Below are 23,036 nucleotides of genomic sequence, written 5' to 3'. Positions count from 1 at the left end.
CAAAATTAATTGAAAACTATCACAACTTTTACTGTAATTTTATTAATGGATATTGTTTTAAAATATTTCAGTTCATGAAGGCTGGAAAACATACATTCTCTCTGGAATATGTAATTTTAAAAATATGTTCAAAACTAATCTTTGAAAAATTGCTATCAGAAAGATATAGTAATGAATGAGCCCTTTCAGAATTGATAATTCTATGAACAGAGAGGTTGAAGACACATGACTTCTTTATCAAGGATGTGCTAGCTGCTCTGTAAATAAGTTTGAATGTGCTTCTCAACAGCTTCAGAGGAATGTGGCATTTCTGTGATTTACAACTACATTGGTATATCAAAAGCAACAATGAACAGAAACACCTTTCCTTGTTGAAAATTTCCATCAAGATGTTTTCTGTATTCCATTTCTCAATATGAAATTCTACCCATCTCAGTCTTGGCATAACCGCAGTGTGCATGCTTAACTCCAAATAAACCACCAAAACTTACTGAAGGATCTACTATATGCCAGTTCACCTAGTAGGCTATTTTCACCAAAATGGAACCTGGTATGCTCACTCTGGCCTGTCATCTGCCTCTCTCCTTGTTTGTCCTTTATCTGCACCATGCCTTTAGATCTGTCCTTGGCAGTCCCAGATGGGCAGCAAACCTCTGAGGGCTGGCATGGGGATTATGGTTTCCTAACCGGGACCGAGTACTGTAGGGAGACAAAAACCTATATAGAACATTTTCCTATAAAAAGGAATATAATTTGGTATTTTTAAAATGACAACTTAATATTAACCTTAAAGAAAAGTTTATACATGTTTCATTGCCCCATCAATTGCTGCAAAAATTTTTTGTAATATTCTGTCACTGGAATCATTCATTTTTTCCACTGTGACAATACCAGAAATTACTATTAAAAGTAAAGTAAATGAAGGGGGAGGGTATAGCTCAAGTGGAAGAGCACATGCTTAACATGCATGAGGTCCTGGGTTCAATCCCTAATACCTCCTCTAAAAAGAAATAAGCCTAATTACCTCCCCTCCCCCCACCTGCCAAAATAAAATAATAAATAAAATATTTTAAAAAACAAAAAGTAAAGTAAATGAAGCATATTACCCAAACTCAGGTGACTACTGTAGGGTTGTTGTCTTTTGCTGCTCCAACTTTCTTCCCTGCATATTAAATGGCAACTGTTTATCAGTAAAATATTTTTGACCTGGATTATAAATTGAATTGCACAATATGACAACTCTGTGGGAGAGTTAGCATGTAAATCTGAATTGTGAAATAGGAAACTTAACTAATCTGATTTCAGGCAGTTTAAAAAAAATTATGGTAAAATATACATAACATAAAATTGATCATTTTAGTCATTTTTAAGTGTACATTCACTGGCCTTAAGTATATTTACAATGTTGTGCAACCATCACCATGATCCATTTCCAGAACTTTTCCATTATCCCAAACTGAAACTCTGTGCCCATTAATTAATAACTCCCCATGACCTCTCTCTAGCCCCTGGAAACCTCTGTTATACTCTTTGACTCTATGAATTTGCTTATTCTAGGTCCCACATATAAGTAGAATCATACAGTACTTTTTCTTTTGTGTCTCACTAATTTACCTAGCTTAATGTTTTCAAGGTGCATCTGTGTTGTAACACATATCAGTATTTAATTCCTTTTTAAGGCGAATAATCCATTGTATGTCGATACTACATTTTATTTATCCATTCATCTGTTGATGGATGTTTGAGTTGTTTCCACCTTTCAGCGATTGTGAATAATGCCATTATGAACATGGGCGTACAAGTATCTGTCTAAGGCCCTGCTTTCAATTTTTTTGGGACTTGAGAGTTCGAGTTGCTGGATCAAATGTTAATTCTATATTTAACTTTTTGAGGAACTAATCTTATTTTTAAAGTAATAAGAAACATAAAATTTCTCTGGGTTATTCATGCTCAAGCCTTGAGACTCAAACTCAATCCAACCAGCAGCCTCCTTTGGGCCCAGAAGCTCAGAAAGGATCAGAAATAAGGCGTTCCTGAGGCAGCCACAAAGGTTGTTTCAGGAAGTACTGCCTTGTCTCTCTCCTGAGGGGGACCCCCCAAATTTGCTTATCAGAGGAAGGCAAAGCATTTAAAGGGCACTTCCACCCTCCAGCTTAATAAAAGGAAGGGAGGATGCTTGGGTAAGAAAAAGCTACAAACCAGAAAGCAAAGGCTTGGGAGGAATTAGAAGAGGCATCTCCAAACCAGTTCTGAGATAATGGAGCATAAAAGAATGTTGTCATCACTTGGGATTCAGCGGTTTACGGCAGGTCTGGGCAGGTTGGGAACCACGAGGTGGGACAGGAGGAAGGCAGATTTGACTGCAGTGTACTTTCCAGGTGCAGTCCAGGTAAACAGGGGTCTGTGTTGGGTCTGAATAGTGAAGCACAATGCTGGAGTGGGGAAGGTGATGCACAGATCAGACGCCACAGGGCCTAAACTTAAAGGATGCTTGATAAATGCAAGCTTCTATTGTACATGTCAATGCAATATTTACCTAGTTTCTGCAACTTAACTTTCCTTCCATCTAATCCATCCTTCACATCCCTACCAGACAAATCTTTTAAAATCACCACTCAGCACATAACAGCTCCCAGTTCAAACTCTTTCACTGGCTGCCCATTATTTATAATCATTGCCTCTCAAGCATGGATAAGAGTAGCCCCAAGGTCACTCCAGTGAGGCAGAAAGACCCAAGATAAACCTGGGGCAGCCTCTGCAGCACCAATTTTACTGGAAAATGTTTAGGGACAAGAATGACTCTTACATTAGAACAAACATGGGAGTATTTAGAGTATGATGATATTTGCATGTAGTCTAAGGATGAAACACTGGCCTTCAAGTGAAATTTGGAGCTTGGCCTCTGTGTACACTATACCACAAGAGTATGTTTACTTCCTCTGGCATCAGGCACTGCCTTGGTAGAGTCACGAGTGGAGGTGTACAATTAAAGATTAAACTCCAAATTCCCTAATCTCAGTGGTTAGAACTTTCCCCTGCCTGCCTCCTGGGAGCCATCTATCCAACTGCTTCCTGATTTACAAAAGTCAGATCACTTTGCTCTTTACTCCTTATTGCTTCTGCTTTCAGTAAAGGCACTCTAGACTTCTGGACAATGCATCCAGCTCCTGCATTTCTGCAAGTTAAGCCTTTTGTGCCTCAGTTTTCTTATCTGGATAACAGGAGAGTTGTGGGGAGGATTACGGGAGTTAAGGCAGTATTTTTACATTACAGTGCCTGGCTAGCAGTATGCTTTTTGTTCATGTTGGGCATCCTATTATTATTTCCTTCTACATGGAAGCCGCCTCCTCTCTTCTTGCCTATAAACTATTTCAGTCTTAACCCATTCAACCTGGCCCAGCCTAATCCCACCTGGTCCTTTGCACGTGCTGTCACGGGAAGCTCCCCACACCCACTCTTAACTGGCAACTTCAGAACCGGCTCAGATGTAAAGGATAAGGTGAAAGCCTGAACATCTGTTTTTTTAGTTTATCAGTTTGACTTCACGGAAACCGCCAGTGTATCGAGATAAGGAAAACGCAGAATAGCGACATACTGGCTAGTCTCGAATCCGCGAAAGGAGCAAACTTTACTGAGGTTAACGTGGGTTTTCTGTGTGCCTCCACGCCCCACGTGCCCTCTCTTCCCCACGGAGCGCGTCGCCTCGCAGTGACATGAGAGGGGCCTCCACCCCTTGGGCGAGCGCGGCTTTAGGAGGACGAGATGGCCACCGCATGATTCCCCCTCCCCGAACCCCACTCCTGAAGTCTAGAAACCCCAAGTAAGCTCGTCTTGCCTGTGGAGCGTGCCCCGCCCCCTTCCAGTATGGCCCAGCTGCTAGGAAAGCCCAGCCAGGCCCTACCCCGAGATTTTGATCACCGTCCCCGCCCCTAGGTGCGCCGGAAGCGACTTCCACCTGGACGCCCTCGGCCTCCGGTCCCGGGCCCGCCGCCGCGCGGGGCGGAGATCGCCCCGCCCCGCCTCGCCGTAAACTGACCGTGTGGCAGCCGGGCGGGGGCCGGGAAGGGGAAAGAAGGGGAGGAGTAAGGAGAGGAGGAAAGTAGAGTCTGGCGGGCCGGAGGGAGGAAGGGAAGGGGCGGAGGCGACTGCAGTGTGTGGCGGCGTGTTGGGGAGCCTCAGCGCGGACAGCGTCCCGGAGCCGAAGTCGCGGCCGCTGCTCAGAAGCCAGCCGTCCCCTCTGCCCGGAGCCGCCCGCCGGGGCTGTCCCTAGCGGCGACACCCCGAGCGTCCTGGCCGGCGAGTCGGCGCAGCGGCGGCCCGGGGACTCGGCGGCGAGCGCTGCGGGAGGGATGGTGGCGGCGGGGCGCGGGCCAGCGCAGCTGCCCCCGCCTCCCGCCCGGCCGCGGTCCCCGGCCCTCCGCCCCCGCGCCGTCCGCCGCTCGCGCCGCCGCTGAGCTGGGCGCCCCACCATGCCGCGGGCCCCCGCTCCCCTGTACGCCTGCCTCCTCGGGCTCTGCGCGCTCGTGCCCCGGCTCTCAGGTAAGCCGCGCCACCCGCCGTGCGGAAAGAAACTTTGTGGAGCACCCAGCGGCCCGCAGGCATCTCGGAGGGGCTGGGGCAGGGGATGTTATCTGAAGGTGGAAGGCGTCCCCCGGGGACTCCCAGGTGGGCGAGCCGCGGGGAACTGCCGGGTAAGGGCTTCCGAACTGCGTGCGCCACCCCGCGCGCGGCCCGCTGCATTCCCGCCCGGCTGTCGTCCGCCTCCGGTCGCCTCCCGGGCGAGGAGGAGCCTTCCTGTGTAAACAGCCCTGCCCGTCTGCTGACCCAGCCCGCGAGCACCCGCGCCCTGTGCGCGGGGAGGGCCGCCGCCAGCACCGCGTTGGGGACGGGTCTCTGCATTCCCCGGCACAAAGCGGCCCTTGTGGCCGGCCTGGGGCTGTCGAGCTGCTGGCAGGCGCTGAGTGATGCAGCCGGTGCCCTGGCCTCGGGGAGGCGAAGGGCCGCTGGAAGCGCGTGACACGGAATCTTCGCTGGAGCCAAAGTGTGGGGGCCACCGCTACTCCTCAGGGCTCGTCTCCTGGGAGTATGGGTGCTCAGGGCCCAGTGGCTAATCCCTAGAATTTGACCGCGCCGAGGCCAGCTGCCTTCTTCCAGCTTCCTCTCCCGAGCCCCGCAAACTCGAGGGGAGACCCGCATCCCAAACCACAGCCCCACCTGGGACATCCGGATCTGATTCCTTTCTGCCTGGTTTTATCCCGCGGTTTACAAACGCTCCGTCCCGCACACTCCTCTTAACTGTGGACGATTCCGGAGCAAAGGGCAGGGATTATGCGACTGCACTCGCGCGACACTGCCTTGGGCTGCCGGCTGTGTGAGGAGCCCTCGCTTACCTGCTTTAAGTTTTTGTCATTAGGAGAGGGCTAGTTGTGGCAGTTGGGAGGCCCCAGAGAGAGGATGTTCTATTGGGCGTTAGGGCTGCCAGGCACATGAGCTACCCCCACCCTGCCCCCCAAAAGCAGGAGGCTCCAAACTTTCTCCTTTCCCGTAGGGGACAGTTGTGTTGGAGTGCTTGCTCCATTCAACTTTCAAGCCCGAGATACTTGATTGCTCTTGTGAACCAAGAGTCTGGCTGCCGACAGAGGGAAGGAGTGTCCCCTTACTGTGTCTCATTTGCATGAAGGCAGTAGAGGTTTCCGTCTGAGAGAAGTCTGGGCAAACAAAAACTTCCTTCAAGCCCTAATTCATACTTATTACTGTAGCAAGACTTCTTTTATCACTCCAGAGCTTGGAGTAGATCAGAGGTTTCCAAACACCCATCTGGCAACCAGTGCTCATCGCTGATGTTTTCATGGGTCCCCAGGGAAATACAAAGAGAAAGGTGTAGCCTGTGTCACACATAGAAGTGTGTGACATTGCCGACAGTCCCCTGCTTCACAAGACTATCCTTTAATTTGAAATTATGTCTTTTTTTATTTTTTGGTAGGAAAACTTCTTTTAATAATTTGTAGTGATAATAGAGGGTAGATTTTCATTTTGGGCAACATTAAAAAATCGGGCAGTCCTATGTAAATTTCACCTTCTCTTTTTCTGTGTTTTTTCTTTTTAAATTTTAATGATGTGCGAAATCCAAAAATTTGGGAGCTACTGAAGGAGGTGACTTCTTAGTTCCCTTACAGCTTGATGTTCTGTGATTCTAATAAAAACTTAAATACTTCCAGTTGCAAGTAATTCTTTCAATACATCATTTTCCGCTTACATTGTGATTTCTGTTTTTCAGAGCTCACATGCATCCTCACAACGATCTCCATTTTTCGGGTGGGCCCAAAAGGATTATTTGCCCATCCTCCTTGTCCATCGACCCCATAGGTTTTTGGTCCAGTATCCTCTGTCCGACCTGAAGCAGCTTAGGGAGGGAAAAAAAGCATTGAGCCGCAGTGGTTTATTTCCGACTCCTGCGATGCTCTCTTTTCTCCTGCCATTGCTTTAGAGCTCAGCCAGCCCTCCATGGATGAGCAGAGCAGTGGTAGAGCAAACCCATCTCTGGCCTCCAGTCCTGGCCACTTGCCTCTTAGTGCTCTGGAGCGTCTTAAGGTTAGAAGGGGTGACACACATCTGTGTAATTTTTCCTAGTTTCCCTATGTAGCTGAGCAAACTGCAAGCATAGTTTGAAACAGTTTTTCTTTTCCTTCCCTTTTCTTCTTTTTTTTCATGATGCACTGAGGTACTTTATCCAGAGTTTGTCTTGCTACTAGGAACATGATTTGAAAGAAAACTCTTCATTACCTAGTAAAAGGAAAAGGTGATCTGCAGGGTCATGCCTGCCTGGGGGTCCCTAGATCAGTGGCCAAGTCACTCGTCTGTTGCTTACACCACACTTTCATCTGTATGCTTAATCCAGCAGGAAATAGACTTAATTTAAGGGGACTCACTTCAAACAAGTCCCTGGCAGGCTGATCACCCCTGCCACCCCCCCCCCCCATCCCAGGGTTATCTCCTGCTTTCCTTATTATCCCCTGGCCAAGGGCCTCTAGACAGGACCCAAGGGCGTGGTATTCCCAGGAAACCAGCGAAGGGTTTCTCTGGGGTGAGGCCGTTTGTCTCTACACAGTAGGAGGGAGGAATGTGGCATTGATTTGGCTGCAGGACTGGAGTCATGTTTGCTATCATAGTTTATTAAAAAGAAAAAATTCAAATGTTCTCTTAGCAAATGCCCTGCACGTTACAATGCTCTAAATCCTAAGAGAACCCTTTATCCTATTTACTGTACTCCTGTTGGCAGCACTTCCCGCCACCACGTTTTCGGTCTGTGAGGGGACTGCTGGAAAGTGGCCTTAGCTTTGCAGCTCTCAGGTAACCAGGCAAAGGTTTACAAAGGACGGGACAATGAAACGCAAACAGGGGCTTGGTGTGTCGGCCGCTGTTTACCCGAGGTGTTTACACTTTAGCGCCACCATCCTTGAATTAGGGGGGCTTTTAATAAAGGAGATTGAGGCAGAAGAGGGCAGGGTCTAATTAGCTCTAATTAGTATTCCTCTCCTGCTTGTTCTCCATGCTTATTTAGCTACTGAGGCAACGGAGAATTAAAGTATCTGAGTGGTTGGCAAAGGCCCTTTGTGCCTGCCTACCCTGGTAACTGCTACTTCAGCCAGCTCAGGGAAGTGTTCTGAGAAGTTCTAACGACATCAGTAATGTGCGATGATGACACAGAACGTCATGGACAGCGAGTGCCCCTTTCACGTGTGGTGTGCAGCCCGGTTAATTGCGGGGGGGCTCTTCGCAGGTGTTTTCCACTGGCTGTGGCTGAGGGCTTTGTTTCCTTTTTTTAAAGTTAAAAAAATTTTTTTTTACTTTATTTTTTGAGGGGGGAGGTAGGAGGGCTTTGTTTTCTTTCTAGTTGGAATGGGATTAATGGCCTTTATAAACGTAAAGGAACTCTTCACAGGCCTGTTTGTGAGGCCTCTTCTTGTTTCTACTGAAGGCAGAGCTTGATTCCGGGGCCACGTGGTGCCAAGTTTGCTCCCAGGCAGGCCCTGACACCTCCCCTATGGCCCGCGCTTGGAGGGGGCTGTGGCGTGGCCCGCACTCCGTACTGGAGTCCCTCCCCTACCCCACGAGAGATTTTCAGAGGTGGTTGCTTGTCCCTTGTAGGGTCTCAACTCTCACTCAGAGTGATCTGTTAAAACTCAAGTTAGAGGCTGTCAATCTGCTTGAAACCCTCCAGTGGCTTCCAGAAGTCCTGACTGTGCCCTGCTAGGCTCTCCATGAAATCCCACTGCCCCCTGACTTTCTCACCACTTCCCCTTGCCCACTTCACTCCAGCACCGGCACCGCTGGCCACACTGTTCTTCCAGCTCCGGCTGCAGCCCTCCACTCTCCTGCTCCAGGTCTCTGCATGGAGAGCTTCCTCCACCCTGCAGCCTTTTCTCTCCCCACCCACGCTGCAGCCTCCCGGCCCATGTTCTTCCTACCTCCTCTCCTTTCTTAGCATTTATCACCATCTAATGTACCATCATCTGGTTTATTGTCCATCTCCCCCTACGAGGATTCCACCCCCACAACCAGGATGTAAGCTCCCTGAAGGCAGGGAGTTTTGTTGTTTTTATTTATCACTGTATCCTCTGTGCCTAGAACAGTGCCTGACTCATAGTTGCTGAATGAATGGATGAACACAAGTCTTGGTTGTGGGTCTTTGTGTGTGTGTGTGTGTGTGTATTGGAAGGGGAGTGTCCCACCCACCTCCTTGCCACCTTCTCCAACTAGCTTTGAGGTCAGTGACTGCATGTAGTTTATGAGGAAGAAACATTCTGGGTCGGGCTGGGGAGAGAATCCTTTTGAATGTGTTGAGATTTTTTTTTTGAGCTGGAATCTCTGATAGAGGCCATTTAGTCTACCCCCCTGAATTGTTTGCATGAGGATGCTGAGGCCAGGAAAGGTTAAGTGACTTGCCCAAGGTCATGTCACCAATAAGTGACAGAACAAGTCCTTGAATCTGTTGTGCCAGGATATCCCCTCATCCCATGGCTCCAGCCCAGATGTCCTGTCCTCTGTGAAGTCTTGTCTGCATCCCTCAGATGGAGCAGAATTGGCCTTTCCTTCCCTTGTTCTCATAGCATCTTCTGTCTGGGGCTGGGAGGGATCTGCCTCACCCGCTGCATGGTGAATTGCCCCGGTCTTGTTTACCTTCTGGTCCCTGATACAGACTGATGATTGGTACTCAGTTGATTTCTCACCCCCACCCCCACCATGGTTTCAATGACCTTTAAAAGAAAACCCTCAACTTTTTAAACAGGTAAAACTATTCTAGATTTACAGAAATTTTGAGACGAGAGTACAGAGAGTTCCCATACGCCCACTTCCAGTTTTGCGTATTACTTACATCTTATATTCTTATGGTATTTTGTTACAATTACTGAACCACATCAACATGTTATTATTAACTAAAGTCCATGCTTTCTGCAGATTTCTTTAGTTCTTCCCTGATGTCCCTTTTCTGTCTTAGGATCCTGTACCGGATACCACGTTACGTTGAGCTGTCCTGCCTCTGTAGGCTCCTCTTGGCTGTGACAGTTTTTCAGTCTTTTTTGCTTTTGATGACCTTGACGGTTTTGAGGAGATATTTTGTAGACTGACCCTCTACTGGAATTTGTCTGATGTTTTTCCTTGTGATTAGATTGGAGTTATGGATTTTTGGAGGAAGACCGTAGAGGTAATCAGTCACCTTTTAAAAATAGGTAATCTATTCACCTAGTTTTTTTAAGCATAACAAATGTAGGATGAGAGATTTCTCTTCTTTTCTGTTCTTTTTGCCCATCAGTCCAGGATGTTTGCCCTGACCCCCTCCCCTGCTCAGATCATGCCTGTCAGGTTTTTATGTATCTGGAGTATTTTCTGTACACGTTATAAATTTCCCTCCCCTGTTTTTATTGAAAGGCAGCACTAAACGCACTGTTCTGCATCATGCCTTTTATGTTAACTCTGTGGTAAATCTGTCAGGGTGAGCTTCATTTCTTTCGTACATGGGGAATAGGGAACGTGCACATTCTTTTTTAAAGCTGCATAGTATTCTAATGGATGAATTGGTGTTTAAAAAAAAACAAGTCATATCTGTAAAGCTGGCATTGTCGGGTGATCTGATGTCTGGTGTTCAGAAAGGCAGTCTAAGATTGGAACTGAGACAGATCCTTCCTAGAGCTCGTGTTTACACTTCATGGTAACATCTTTAGACCGATGACTATTTAATTGCTAGATTCAGTAGTGGAAATACTTTGTTGTGTGACACATGTGCAGGATGTGGTTCAGGGTTCAGGGCATCGGCAGAAGCACTTACCACCTTGTTTCTCCAAACAAGAATAATGAAATGTTTTTATTTTCTGTTGTGAAAACAGTGACTAAAATATGATTCAGGATTCTGTTTCTCTTGCCTGGCTTCTCACTCGTATGAAGGTGGACGCACAGACATCAACTGTTCCAAGTATCGTGGTCTGTTCTTGTTCGTGTGCTTTCTAGGGTGGGTGCATATCCTATATACTCATTAAGCGTTTCCCACTGTCCCGACTGAGGAGTGCCGTGTCTCCTCTCCCCCTGCCAGCAGGGCCGTTCCTGCTTGGTACTCGCCTCTGTCATCCCATTGCATGTTTTGGGTCAGAAAATTCCAGCAGTTGAAGGTGTGTGTCAGTCGGTGCTGTGTGACCTTGGCCACATGGGATGACAGAAGTGGGGAGAGGCTGAGTGGAGGGAGGCCAGCGGGAGGGGAGGGCTACTGCAGAAGTCTGCCGAGACCTGGCTGGGGCTGTGTAGGGCTGGAGGTGGCAGGCAGGAAAGGTTGGATTTAGGAGAAACATTTCATATGTCTTGCAGGAAGGATCGGCCGGACGTGGAGGCTGCCTGACTATGACTGATAAAGGGAGGGATGAGTCAATGAGTTTCAGAAGGAGACCATATTTTCAGATGATGGTTTGCAGTAAACCCCTGGCTTCAGAGACATTAAGGGCTGCAGGCCACTGACGTCGAGCTGGGAATAGTCATGGTGCAAACAGCAACCAAGAAAAGTTGTGGCCACCGGCTGGGCTGCTCGTGCCTATTTCCATGACCTAGACACAATACTCTGACATTTGTGAACTCCGGCTGTTTAGCTTTTCTGTTCATTGCTTCCTTCCTTTCAAAATGCTATTGGTGCCGAGTGACTCATCCAGCCAAATCCAGCCTCTCTGAAGTGTTAATAGGGGGAGAGAGGAGAGATGCCAAAGGGAGTAACGCTGGCACAGGGGCACCGGTCAGCGCGGCCTGTGCTCTTGGTTCCGGAGTGCCTGGCTGCTGCCTGGTACCCACCGACCATGTGCTCCCAGGGAGCAAGGCCTGGGTCAATCCTCTCTGTATCTCCAGCGTCCCCGGGCCCAGTGCTTGGCGTTTAGGACATGCTTAGAGCAGGGTTTCTTGAATTTGAATTTGTCCCAACAGCAACCTAATTTTAGAGGAATTATCTTGAGTACAGTGAAACTCCTTTACTATTGCTTGTGAATATGTAATAGTTACAGAAACAATTAAGAATGCAGTGTGACAGATATTTTGCAGTTGTTTAATAGGTTTTCATGCCAGATGCCTGCCACATCCTTGGAGGCTCTTCAGGATTATGTCCAAGGTCTTTTAGGCTGACACAGAGGAAGACCAGAGCCCAGTCTGATGTGGGTCAGAATGGAGGAGCCCTTAGTGCCGTGAGCCGGAGACCCCGGCCCAAGGTCCCAGGGCTCAGTGATGAGGCCCTGGTAATTGGAAAGTGGTGTTGGTGAATTTATGTGGGCTGGGACAGAGACATACATGAGACATCCAACCTCAGATTCCTTCCTGACTAGGGTCTGTTGGACATCTCCTCCAGAGGACTCCAGAGCTTTCTGGTCACATGGCCCTGAGTCTAGGGTGGGGCAGGGACCCCCAGGTAGGTACTCCAGACAGGCACTGACTGGCCACTGCTCCTTCTGAACTCACTTGTAGGCTGAGCTCCTTGTTTTGGGTCACTCTTTTGTTTTCTCACGTTTTCATCTATAAAATGAGGTGACTTGATTAGCTCATCCTAAAGCACTTCCAGCTCCAAGGTTCAGCAATTCCAAAATTTCATGGAAATAGTTTTATACATCAAAGCAAATGACATGCCACAGGGCCTGCACTTCTCTCTGATAAGGTTGAGGAGAGCAGGAGAGTCATTTTCATTCTAGATTTGATCCCCACCCTCCAGGTAGTGGTTTCTGACCACTAAGGATATTTGACCAAAAAATGGATCTGGCATCTTGCTGACGGTTTCTGAAGCCCCCATCAACCGTGTTTTCTTGCACTCATTGTTTTTTTAAAAGTCTCAAGTGCCTATTTGAAAGTCACCAAGTGAATGGATTCATATTAAAATGAGCAAGGAGTTTGTCGATACAAGCAGGAGGCAGGCAGGCTCAACTTCCCGGTGGGCTGGATTGTAAGACCTTGGTCAGTGTTTGGCCCCAGGAAGGGCTCTTCCTGCTGAAAGGAGGCATGCACCGTGGTTGGTCTCAGCTTGTTCCTCCTGGAAAATGGGTTCTGAGTCCAGCGTTGCACCCTGGAGGTCCTGCTGCAGGCCTGGCAGTGAGATTGGGGTCCCCCAGCTCTGGGGGTGTAAGGCAGGAGTCCCAACAGGGCGACCACTGGTGGAGGTGAGGGGCCCAGGGTTCCAGGTGGGGTCTCTGGTGGGGAAAACCATCTTTCTCACCCCCATGGGTCCCCAAAGCTGCCTTTCCTTTCTTCCCTGCACCTCAGGTCTTGCCAATTTCTCACCCGTCTATCCCAGTTGCCATTCTTATCCCAAATGGTATTTGTTCCTGCTAGTGCCTCTCAGAATGACACAGTGCAGCTCCGAGTCACTCGATTTCTGTGGGTTTTTACTGCCAGTGACAGAGAAGAAGCAGGGAGTTCAAATTAGCAAGTGAGGGAAATATTACAGGTTTAAGATGTCTCACAACCAGTGTTGTTATGGTGTTTAGCAGAGCTAGGGAACAGTCTCCACATCCCTGTGTTTTCTCCACTCTCCCTTGTTAATCTCCTTGACTCTTTTTCTCCCCTTTGTGGTCTAAGCCCTTCTTCTAGGGCTGGTGGCCCTGGGTTTTCCTTTTTTTTCATTTATCCAGTGTGCCCCTAGGCAACGATCAGAAGAGACCAGTGGGTCTTTTAGGGCTGTGAGGACCAAATAAAGTTATTTCTATTCAAGGAAAACCAACTAGTTCTGCTCTTGTTCAAAAGAAATCTATCCTGGATGTTTGAGAGAGGAAGGAAAAGAAGGCTGATAAATTTCACCAAAGATGCTTGTGCAGTTGCGGGGTGGGATTTGGAGGAGGAAATGGGGTTGGGTAGAGGGGTGGGGGAGGGAAAGGAGTGGGGGACAGTGGATTTAACCTCAATACCACAGTTGCTCCTGCCTCCAGAGACCCCTCCCCACATTAATGGGACAGGGACAGGGGGTGGGAGGGCTGGCCTGGGTTTGAAATAAGTGACTTTTATAAAAAGAAGTTTTCCTCTACTCTTAAGTTTCTGATTTTTTTAAAAATCAGGGATGGGTTTTGAATTTGATCAGATGCCTTTGTATCACCTTCTGAGGTGGTATATCGTTTCTTACTTGACCTACTAATACATGTATTGTTTGTTTGTTTTTTAATTTTTTTGTGGTGGGGAGGCGATTAGATTTATTTACTATTTTATGAAGAGGTACTGGGGATTGAACCCAGGACCTTGTGCATGCTAAGCATGCGCTTTACCACTTGAGCTATATCCTCCCCCCTTTTTAATTTTTATTTATTTATTTTTTTAATTTAAAAAAATTAAAAAAGAAATTTGGGGGGGGGATTTGTTTATTTATTTATTTTTCTAGTGGAGGTGCTGGGGATTGAACCCAGGACCTAGTGCATGCTTGGCCTGCACTCTACCATTAAGCTATACCCTCCCCCCTACTAATACATGTATTGAGTTAATGGAGTTGCATTATCTTAATCTAGCATTGTCTTCCCAGGGTACATTCTCCTCTGTGGGCTGTGCTGGCTTCTTTCGGTACACTGTGGATTTGGGACGACAGGACCCGATTTAGGTTTTTCTGATGTCTGAAGAAGACCTATCTGTTCTTTTTTCTTTCTTTTTTTTGTCCTTTGTATTTTTGTCTTTTCAGCTGGACTAAGTGTACAGGGCCTTGTGCCCCCTCAGTGAGGGAGGGCCTGCTGTGTTACGGGAGAAGGCAGTGGAAATCCAAGTGGGCGCAGCAGAAGAAACGGGAGCTGCTAACACAAGGGTGCACGGTTGATGGGGGCTTCAGAAACCGTCAGTGAGAAACTGCAGTTAGCACAGGGGCTGCACCCTTCGGCCTCACGGAGGCCCCCTGTCACAAAAGGAAGTGACTTCTCCTCCCACCCCACTCAAAAGCCTCATCAGTAGGGTTTATGGCCAGAAACTAATTGGTGCGTCTGTATCTTTTTTTTGAAGGTCTGAACATATGCACTAGTGGAAGTGCCACCTCGTGTGAAGAATGTCTGCTGATCCACCCAAAATGTGCCTGGTGCTCCAAAGAGGTATGTGGGCGAGGGTGGGTGGGCTGCACTACCACACACACGTTGACTCTGCAGAGAAAGTGTGTTCAGATGCTGCAGACTACCTCTTCCTGCCAGGACAGTGGTGAAAGAGAAGCTGCTTTTTTATAACATGAATTGGGTCTCAGGTAGTGCTGAATGTTTCAATCCTGTTTTAGGGAAGCAAGGCCTTCCTTCCCTTTTGTAGGGGAACCAGTCACAACTCTTGTATAGTTTTCTGCTATTTGGTAAAAGACCTGAGCTTGTGAAGTGACTCTGTCGCATAACAATTTAAAACATGCCTGGGTGGGTGGCCGTTGGTAGACACCAGTCATCTTAGAGTGGCTTATCTGAGGACGGATGTTAGGAATTGGCCTTTATGAAATGATTTTATTTGAAAAGAATGGCTGCTGTTTCATCAAGTCCTATAGGAGGGGCTGTAAGTTTGGGGTGGTGACAGGCATATTGCTGTCATAAAGCAGTACGATCAGCAGTGCTTGGCGGGCTAGTCGGGACATGGTAACTTCTAAAGCTCTCGTCTTGGGGGAGATTTCTGGGTCACTTTTCTAAACTGTTGTTAGAACCATGGGGCACAAACCCTCTTTGCACTGGTGCACCATTAAGGCTATTTTTAAAAGAACCCAGGACTTGCTGTTTTAGACTGGCTCAGCCGCTGCTTACAGTGTGTGCTGTGCAGGAGGCCCAAGGGATGGCTCCTGGCGGGCCGGGCCTCTTCGCCGTGATGCTGCCCCAGAGGTCTAGGGGTTCCTTTTGCCTGTGGTGGCTAAAAATGATCCTGTGGGGACCCCTACTTGATGCCACACTCTTTGTACATCTTGTCTCTAATCCTCACAACAGCTCTGTGTGGTGGGTGGTAATACACCTGTTTTATTGATGCAAGTCTGAGTCTCAGAGAGATTAAGTGACTGTTTCAAGGCCACACTGTGTTCCAAGGCTAGGGTTTGAGTCTGGCTTCTGGGACTTCTGAGCACAGGCCCTTTCCTCTAGGCTGCACTGCCTGTTACATGTGACTGTTCTAGAATGTTTTCTAGTAGAGTGAGATTCCTAACCAAGCCGCTTTGAGAGAGAATTCTTCCCAATACATGAACTCTTGGTTGTATTTGTGCTTAATTGTAGTCTTTGTTATGAACTTTCTCTAAACCTGCCAGTGGTTCCTTCCTGACCTGCATGACAAATCCAGGTTCCATGGCCCCTGCCTCCCCACCTTCATCCTTTGCTTGCCTCCAGCGCTTCAGCCCCAGGGAATGACCTGAAGGTCCCCAGAGAGCCCAGACTGATGAGCACCCTTGTGGTTTTCCCTGTGATGCTGCTTCTCCTGGGGGCCTTCCCCCTCCTTCCCCTGACCAACACCTTGCCTTCCAGTTTTCAAGAATCAGTTCAAGACTCATGTACTCTATGAAGACTTTTGTGGTTCCCCCCAGACTCATCTGTCTGTCTGCCCAACCACCTATCCGTCCGTCCATCTATCCATCCATCTCAAATGAGAATGTAAGCCCCTTTCACCAGAAGGTCAGGGCAGGGGTTTTATCTGTTTTCTTCACTGCTGGACACCCCCACACTCAGAATGATGCCTGGCAGATAGTTGTTGCTTAGTAATATTCATGGAAGGCCTTTGTTGGGCGGCTGTTCATTACGTGTCTGCTTGAACACACCATGACCACCTCTCTGTCTCCCCATAGTCTGTCCTCCTTCCATAGCACCTGCAACTTCTTATTCTATGCATTTGTTTTCACGCTTGTTACCAATTAAAACATCATCTTCTTGAGTCTCTAAACTATGTCTTATTCATCTTCAGATCTAGCCAAGAATCTGGCATGAATTCCTATTTGGTAAGGTCTGCTAAAAAGACATGGAGTTAGACAACCAAAGTTTGTCTCAGTTTTACCATGACTTACTCCCAGTTTCTTGATAGGTCAAATGAAGGTGGCAGTCCCCACCCTCCAGCATTACTGGGGGCACAAAATGAGGTCAGTTCATGAGAGGGCTTGTGCTTGGGGCTGCTGATTAGCCAGGCCTCCTGAACCTTGTCATCGGTAGGTATTTTCTAGTGAAATGTGGGCAGGGGAGCTGGAAGCCGTCTGAACTGTCCACTTGAGGTTCCTTCCTTTCCTGTGCTGGCACTTCACAGGTCTGACGGCCTGATACTGGTGGTGACTGACCTCATCCCAAGGAGCTGACCACTGTCCTCGCCCACAGCTGGGCCGCCCTGCTGCCCACTGGGCTCCCCCCGTGCTTAGGAAGAGCCTCAGTCTTGGCTGTAGGACCTCCTGTGCTGCCTGCTTGGGAATGAGGCTTCCCATCCTCTTTGGAGTGAGCTGCCCCCAGGGCCTGAGTGTGTTCCAGGGAGCTGAGTTAGGGGAGTTCAGGAATGGTTTTGATCAACCTCTACCCCTAGCAGGACAGGGTGAGTGTGGCTGAGTGCCTTAACCATACTTCCTGGGATGCCATCAGAGAAGTAAGGTATGTGCCAAGAGCACATGACGTGTGTGCACAGAGGGCTGGTACTGAGTGGACAGCCAGGGAGGGCCGAGTCCCTAACCAGTGGGTTCTTGGGGATTCTGATATGCCTGCCCACCCTGTGGCTGCATACCACCCCGGATTAACCCCAGAACACATTCCACTGGGGCTCCCCTGTTCCAGATCCCACAATGGCTACCTTATTTACTTGAGGTGGGGGTGGGAACTCCTTACTCTGAATTAAACACCACTTGTGACCCAATTCCACCCCCTCTCTCCAGTCCCCCTCCTGTTACCGTGTGCTCCCACAGGAGTGGAGTTTGAGTCCGCCGGTGCCCTCACCGCCCCCTGCACAGCACTTCACGCTGGTTCTGTCTACCTCGTCCTGCTGCATGGCCTGTTAACCTGGCTCACCTGTCCTCATTTCCTAACTGGTTTCCTTGGCTTCAGACCTGACCCTCTGGCTCCAAGACCAGAGTTGCCAGACTCTCCCCTACCCCGAATCGAGGATGTGTGGGGTGAGGGCTGCCTGTCTGCACCACACAGCTCAGCCCCTGTCCCTCGTCCTTGGTCATGGCCCTGTGCTGTTCCGGGCCGGCTTGAACACTCCCGGTCCTGTTTGTACCACACAGCATAAAACGGATGACAAGATCTGATGGGTTAGTATCTATTTTGCCCCTCACTTTTTAAAGTAGAAGTTTGCCTCTACTCTGAGAGAGTGGGTTTCACAGCCCAGCGAGCTGTGAAGAGGTGTGTGTGGGGAGAATGTGTGGATGCTTGTATGGCAAAGCCTGGGGGCAGCCCGCGTTATTTCCACTTACATTTTCTCTCTGAAACTGGCGCTTCGCTGTGCCTAAGTGCAGCAGGAGCTGGGAGACTTCATTTAGCTGTGTGCCCAGGGGGAAAGGGGCAGGGGCTTCTTGCTATAGGCCAAGAGGGCAGCGGGTGTGATGCAGGACAGTGTTTTGGGAGGAGTGGGTGGGGCTGAGGGACCGGTATTCCCCCAGGACAGAAAGCAGGGTTGTGAGAGCTGGGAGCCTGGAGCCAGAGGAGACAGGCAGGCAGGGCGATTGCTCTCAGGGCTGGGGGAGAGGGGAGCCTGTTGGTGTGAAAGGGGGACACCTTGAGGTGATCTGGCCTTGGACAGTCCAGGCTTCTATGAAACCAGAAGGACCAGGCAGGCAAGGCTGCCCTGTGGAAGCTGGAGTCCCGCAGGGATGAGAACAGGAGGCCTGTGGCACTTGGATCGTGGATGTAGGATGTGGCATGGGAGACTAGGGGAGCCTGGGCTGCAGTGGAGGGTCTTTGCCTCGGAGTGGACGTGGGAAAGGAATGAAGGGATCGAGAGGGCTGGAGGCAGGAATGGGAGGGCTGGAAGCAGGAACAGGAGGAAGGGAACAGATCAGGGGCTGGGAAGCAAGACCAACCCGACTGGACCTCCTGGGGAATTATGGTGGCAGGGAAAGTGGAGGACAAATTATGTACATTCTCCTTTGAGCTGGGCAGAAAGTAAAACCATGAGCATCCACTCCAGCTCACAATGAAACACGGATCTCTGAGAGAACATCTCTTTGTGGTCATGAGAGGAAACATCTCGGCCTGTTGCTGGTGCTTTGTAAGCATTTATTTGTCCGGTGCATTAAGGGAGCCAAGTGGAAGCTGACAGGGATTTCTCTATCCCCGGGGCAGGCAGCACATGTGGTGGTGTTGATGGTGCACAGATTTCAGTTTGTCATCACTTACCTTCTCCCCTCCCCCCCACCCCCAAATCCCCAAGGGCTCTGCTGAGCCAGGGCTGTAGCCTCACAGGGCAGCCAGCTCCCTGCCCCTGCCCGCTTCTCTGCTCCTTCAGTCCAGGGATCAGCCGCTGCTCCCTTTCCTGCTTGGGTTCATTCCTCTTTCCCCAAGGCCTGCAGTTTCTCAACTCTTCCACCCTGCTGTTTCAGAAACAAACAAAACCCCATCCTTTCTCCCAAATACCACCCACATCTCTTTTGAGTTTTGGCCTTCCACAGCGGGCAGCGTGGCACACGGAGGACGTGCTGACTGGTGTGGTGCAGACGACAAGCCTGAGCGCGCTGGCTGCGGTGCCGGACAGCTGAGAGCCTGCCGAGCGCTGGCCTTGGCTGCAAGAGGGAGGTCTGATTGACAAAAATGTAGGGGAGTTAAGTGTTACATTGTTACAGCAAACAGTAGACCTCATTATATCCTCTCTGTAATAGGTGACTGAGGGAGCAGAGAGGGCCAGGTTGTAACAACTCCAAATGCTGGTGTTGTAAGAAAGAGTCATCAAAATTTGGAAGGCCTCTCTTTTCTTTTTTTATTACCACTTAGTGACTAAAAGCTATGAAAGATGTTTCAAGTTCCTGTTCTGTTGCTTCTCTTGGTAATTTGCCTGCAGTGCAGTTACCCTTTGTGAGTCCGCTGATGACAGTGTTTCTGGAGACCATGGACAGACACCTCCATCATCAACTCTCTTCCAGTGTAGAGCGCTGTGAGCACCTGTGAACATTTGAGCTGCCCCATGAGACGCCCACCGTGAAACGAGTTTCCATTTTTCCATGTTGAGATGAAATCTCATACCTGTTTTTCTGCATCAGGTGGATGTTTATCCTCCAAGTTTGATAGGTGGCAGGAAGAGCTCAGCATCTAAGGCAGCAAGGAAGTAACGAAATTCAGTGGGTTGGAGTCTGGGCCGAGTTAGTTTCCTGCGGTGAGATTCAGCGATGACCCTGGGTGAGAAGAGGAGCAGATGAGGCAAAGAACACTGAACTTGGGTCCAGAAAGCTGAGGCCAGAGGAACTTAAACTTCTCAGGTGAACATATGCATGGACCTAGGCATGTGGGCCTCTGGTTCCTCATCTGTAGACATGATGGGCTGGTGCCAGGGATGCATCCAGGATCCCTTCCCCCTGGAACTTGCTGTATTCTGACACTGGCAGAGGCTCAGGTGTCCGGTCTCTGGGAGCTGAAGGCTCTTAGCACATGAGATTTCAAGACGTCACTCATGTGAGGAGGATTTTCTTAATCACAAGTCTTCCTTTCCTCCAAAGGTTTATCATTTGGAGTGTCTGTATTCATTGAATTTGGAGCTTGGAAATGGAGGTATTGAGGCATTGTCTTTATTTATAGTGTTTGTGTACTTGGAAGGTCATAACCACCACAGTACATGCCCCTGGTCTTTGTGGTTTTGGTTTCCTCTCTTTAAATATGTATCTGTTCTTATTCAGAATTAAAATATCTAGAGAGGAACCCAGGGGAATAGAGGAGAAGCTCTTGGGCTTGTGGGGTCAACCCTCCCTGCTGGGTCGGCAGCGCTCTCTGTCCTTTCCTTGGGCAACCAGAGCTCGTACCAGAAATCAGTCATGGCTGTTTTCAGACTCCTTCATGAGAGACCTTCAACCCTTGAGGGGATCCTTCATAGATGTCGAGGTAGCTGCCTTACTCTCAAAAGGTTCTTCAGACCTGCCATACCCAGAGGTGCCTCAGCTGGTGTCTTTGAGGCCCTAAAGCTCTGGGACAATGACAGGACTCAGTATGTAGGTAAAGGTATCTCACAGGCTGTCGAGCATGTCAGTGAAACCACTGGGGCTGCCCGGAGGAGTAAGAAGGTTGACAAACAGGATAGAGAAGGATGGCTCTGAGCCTAAGTCTGAATTTGGTACGAGTGCTGTCATAGGCTGTCCCTTACTGCCAGTGAAGCTGGAGCTGCGGAGAAGGGGGCTCCCTGTGCTGTCACCTTGCTGACGTGGTTGGCACTTCTGAAGTCATCCTGCAAGGTGCAGTTTTAATGTGGTCAGAGGTAGTTCTCATGCTGGCAACCAGGTGACAGGAGTTCATGATCTTCCGTGCTGGTCCTTCAAATGTCAAGGAAGCCACGTGCATTGGAGTGGAGGTTTGCCATAACCTTGAAGAATGTTACTAAGGACAAATAAGGGAAAGCTGCTACCAACGAGAAGAATGCAGAGGGCTTTGCCCCTAACATCCTTGGGAGCAAAGAAGCCCCAGAGTACTGTCAGGAAAGCCAGCTATGCCAACAAGGTTGTCACTGGCACTGTTTGGCTGCCTCTGAGTTCTTCAGGTTTGGGAAGTATGACCTGGACTTGAAGTCTCCTGATGAGCCTGGCGGGTACATCTTCCCGGACCAGGAGGAGGCCCTGAAGTCCTCCCTCAGGGACTGGGAGCGTCTATCAAAAACAGCCTTTGAGCAGGATGACTGGGAAGCTTGGATGAAGTTCATTGCTGGTGCAGGTATCCAGGCATTAGGGGATGATCTTGAGGAAGCGAATGGCTGATGCCTTGGATGAGGAATCATGCAGCTGCCTCCCGATTTAGGTGAAGCAGATTGGCTCTGTGACCTGGTCTATTCTGGAATGCAAGTTGCTCCAAACCATCGGGTAGGGTGCTGGGGGTTCCCACTGCTCTGGGGAGACTAAAGATTCTTTCCTTGACAGCCTGGTGGTGGGGATATGCACTGGTCTGGTCAAAACAGGTGCACTTTGACAATCAGAACTGGGTGGAGGACAGCCAGCTCCTCAGAACTGGAGGAGCTGGCAGCAAGGCCTGGTGTGCCGGCAAGAAGTTCAGAAATCCTCTAGCCAAGTAAGCTCTGAGCAGATGAGCCCCTGAGCCCTTTCAGCTCCCAACAGCTAATTTAGCCTCTGCTTCAGAGTTTAGGACGGCAGACTGATATCTGTAGGGCCCTTAGGAAGTTAACTCTCCTTTCCCACATCTCTGTGTTGTCTTTTTTTTTTTTTTTTTTTACTGCTTTATTAGAATTATTATATCAGAGCCAACCTTGGTCATTTGGAACCCAGTTTAGAAACCCTGGCCTTGAAATCTTGTAGTTTCAAGAATAATTATTTTAAGCTGGCGTAATCACTTTTCCCACCTTGCTCCACATGTCTGTGGAGCCACTTCTTCCGCCTACAGTGCCCTGCTAGAGGTTGTTGACAGGCAAGATCTCCTGCCATGTCAAGGGTTCAACACATAAAATAAAATTTTAAAAAAGAGTTTCAGTTATAAATAAGCAAACAAACAAAATCACAGGAGCCCAGAGCAATACATCTGTTTTTACTTATTTAAAAATACTGCGAAGTCTTCTTGACTTCCTGCTCTTGAATCTTGCAAAGGCCCTAATGGGCACTGGCTAGTCTTGGGGCAAACTAGACACAATGAAGGGGGGTCCTTCTGCGTGTTTGTGCCTCTGCGGTCAGGGGACGCTTGAGGCTTTTTGGCAAAGTGTTTTGGGTAGGGGGGCAGGAGGAGGGGGAGGAAGAGAGCATCTGACTCCTCCAGCCAGCACTCCGGTCTGGCACTAGCATCTAGCCAGCTAGAAAGGTAATTTGTTTTCTCCATCCAGCACTGAGAGGGTTTGCTTTGCCATTGAAAACTCCCTTCCTGGAAAATGATCAATGCTTACAGGTATCATACTTGATATAACAAAGTATATAATTTCATTTTCAAGTAAATGGCCCAAACTCCTTGTGTACCAAATTAGGGTGGGTCGTCCTGAAGCCCAGCCTTCTCCTAAATCCAATTTAAGACAGGTTCTTCTTATCAATGTAGCTTTATTGTTTAAACAACAGTAAAGATTAAAAAGAAAAATATCATTTTATTCCCTCTTCCCTAATACCTCATCCATCTTCATTTAAAATTTTTCTTTTGAACCTGCAGATACAATTCTATTTTCTGATTTTTTTCCTCTAGTATAAATGTTTAGAAATTTCTGCTTAGTCTTCATAATTATGTATAATGGCTGTATCATCTACTGAGGTGATATCCTTTTTTTTTTTTTAAAGGATTTAGGGATTTGGCTTACAAGTGTATGATTGTGCTGTTCTAAGGAACATGCAGTATATATCTTCTTACAAAGTTTTGCATTCCTTTTGATAATTTTCTTGTGATAAATTCCTAAGAGGAGACTGTGGAGTCAGGGGTACAATGTATGTCACCACATTACTCTCCAGAATAGTTGTGGCTGCTTGGTGGATG

General features: G+C 48.6%; 1 protein-coding gene across 1 annotated transcript in view; it reads left to right on the top strand.

Moving 5' to 3' along the window:
* The first annotated feature begins 4,039 nt into the window (after positions 1 to 4,039).
* The window catches only part of ITGB5 (integrin subunit beta 5), a 105,365-nt gene continuing 86,368 nt past the window's right edge, over positions 4,040 to 23,036 (top strand). The window contains exons 1-2 of the mRNA XM_074364825.1: positions 4,040 to 4,539; positions 14,482 to 14,567. Coding sequence (XP_074220926.1) covers positions 4,470 to 4,539; positions 14,482 to 14,567 — 156 coding nt within the window. The 5' untranslated portion in view covers positions 4,040 to 4,469. The remainder of the gene's footprint in view (positions 4,540 to 14,481; positions 14,568 to 23,036) is intronic.

This window comes from Camelus bactrianus, chromosome 1 (assembly GCF_048773025.1).
Source record: "Camelus bactrianus isolate YW-2024 breed Bactrian camel chromosome 1, ASM4877302v1, whole genome shotgun sequence".
NCBI lineage: Eukaryota > Metazoa > Chordata > Mammalia > Artiodactyla > Camelidae > Camelus > Camelus bactrianus.
This window is presented reverse-complemented; position numbering and strand designations above follow the sequence as displayed.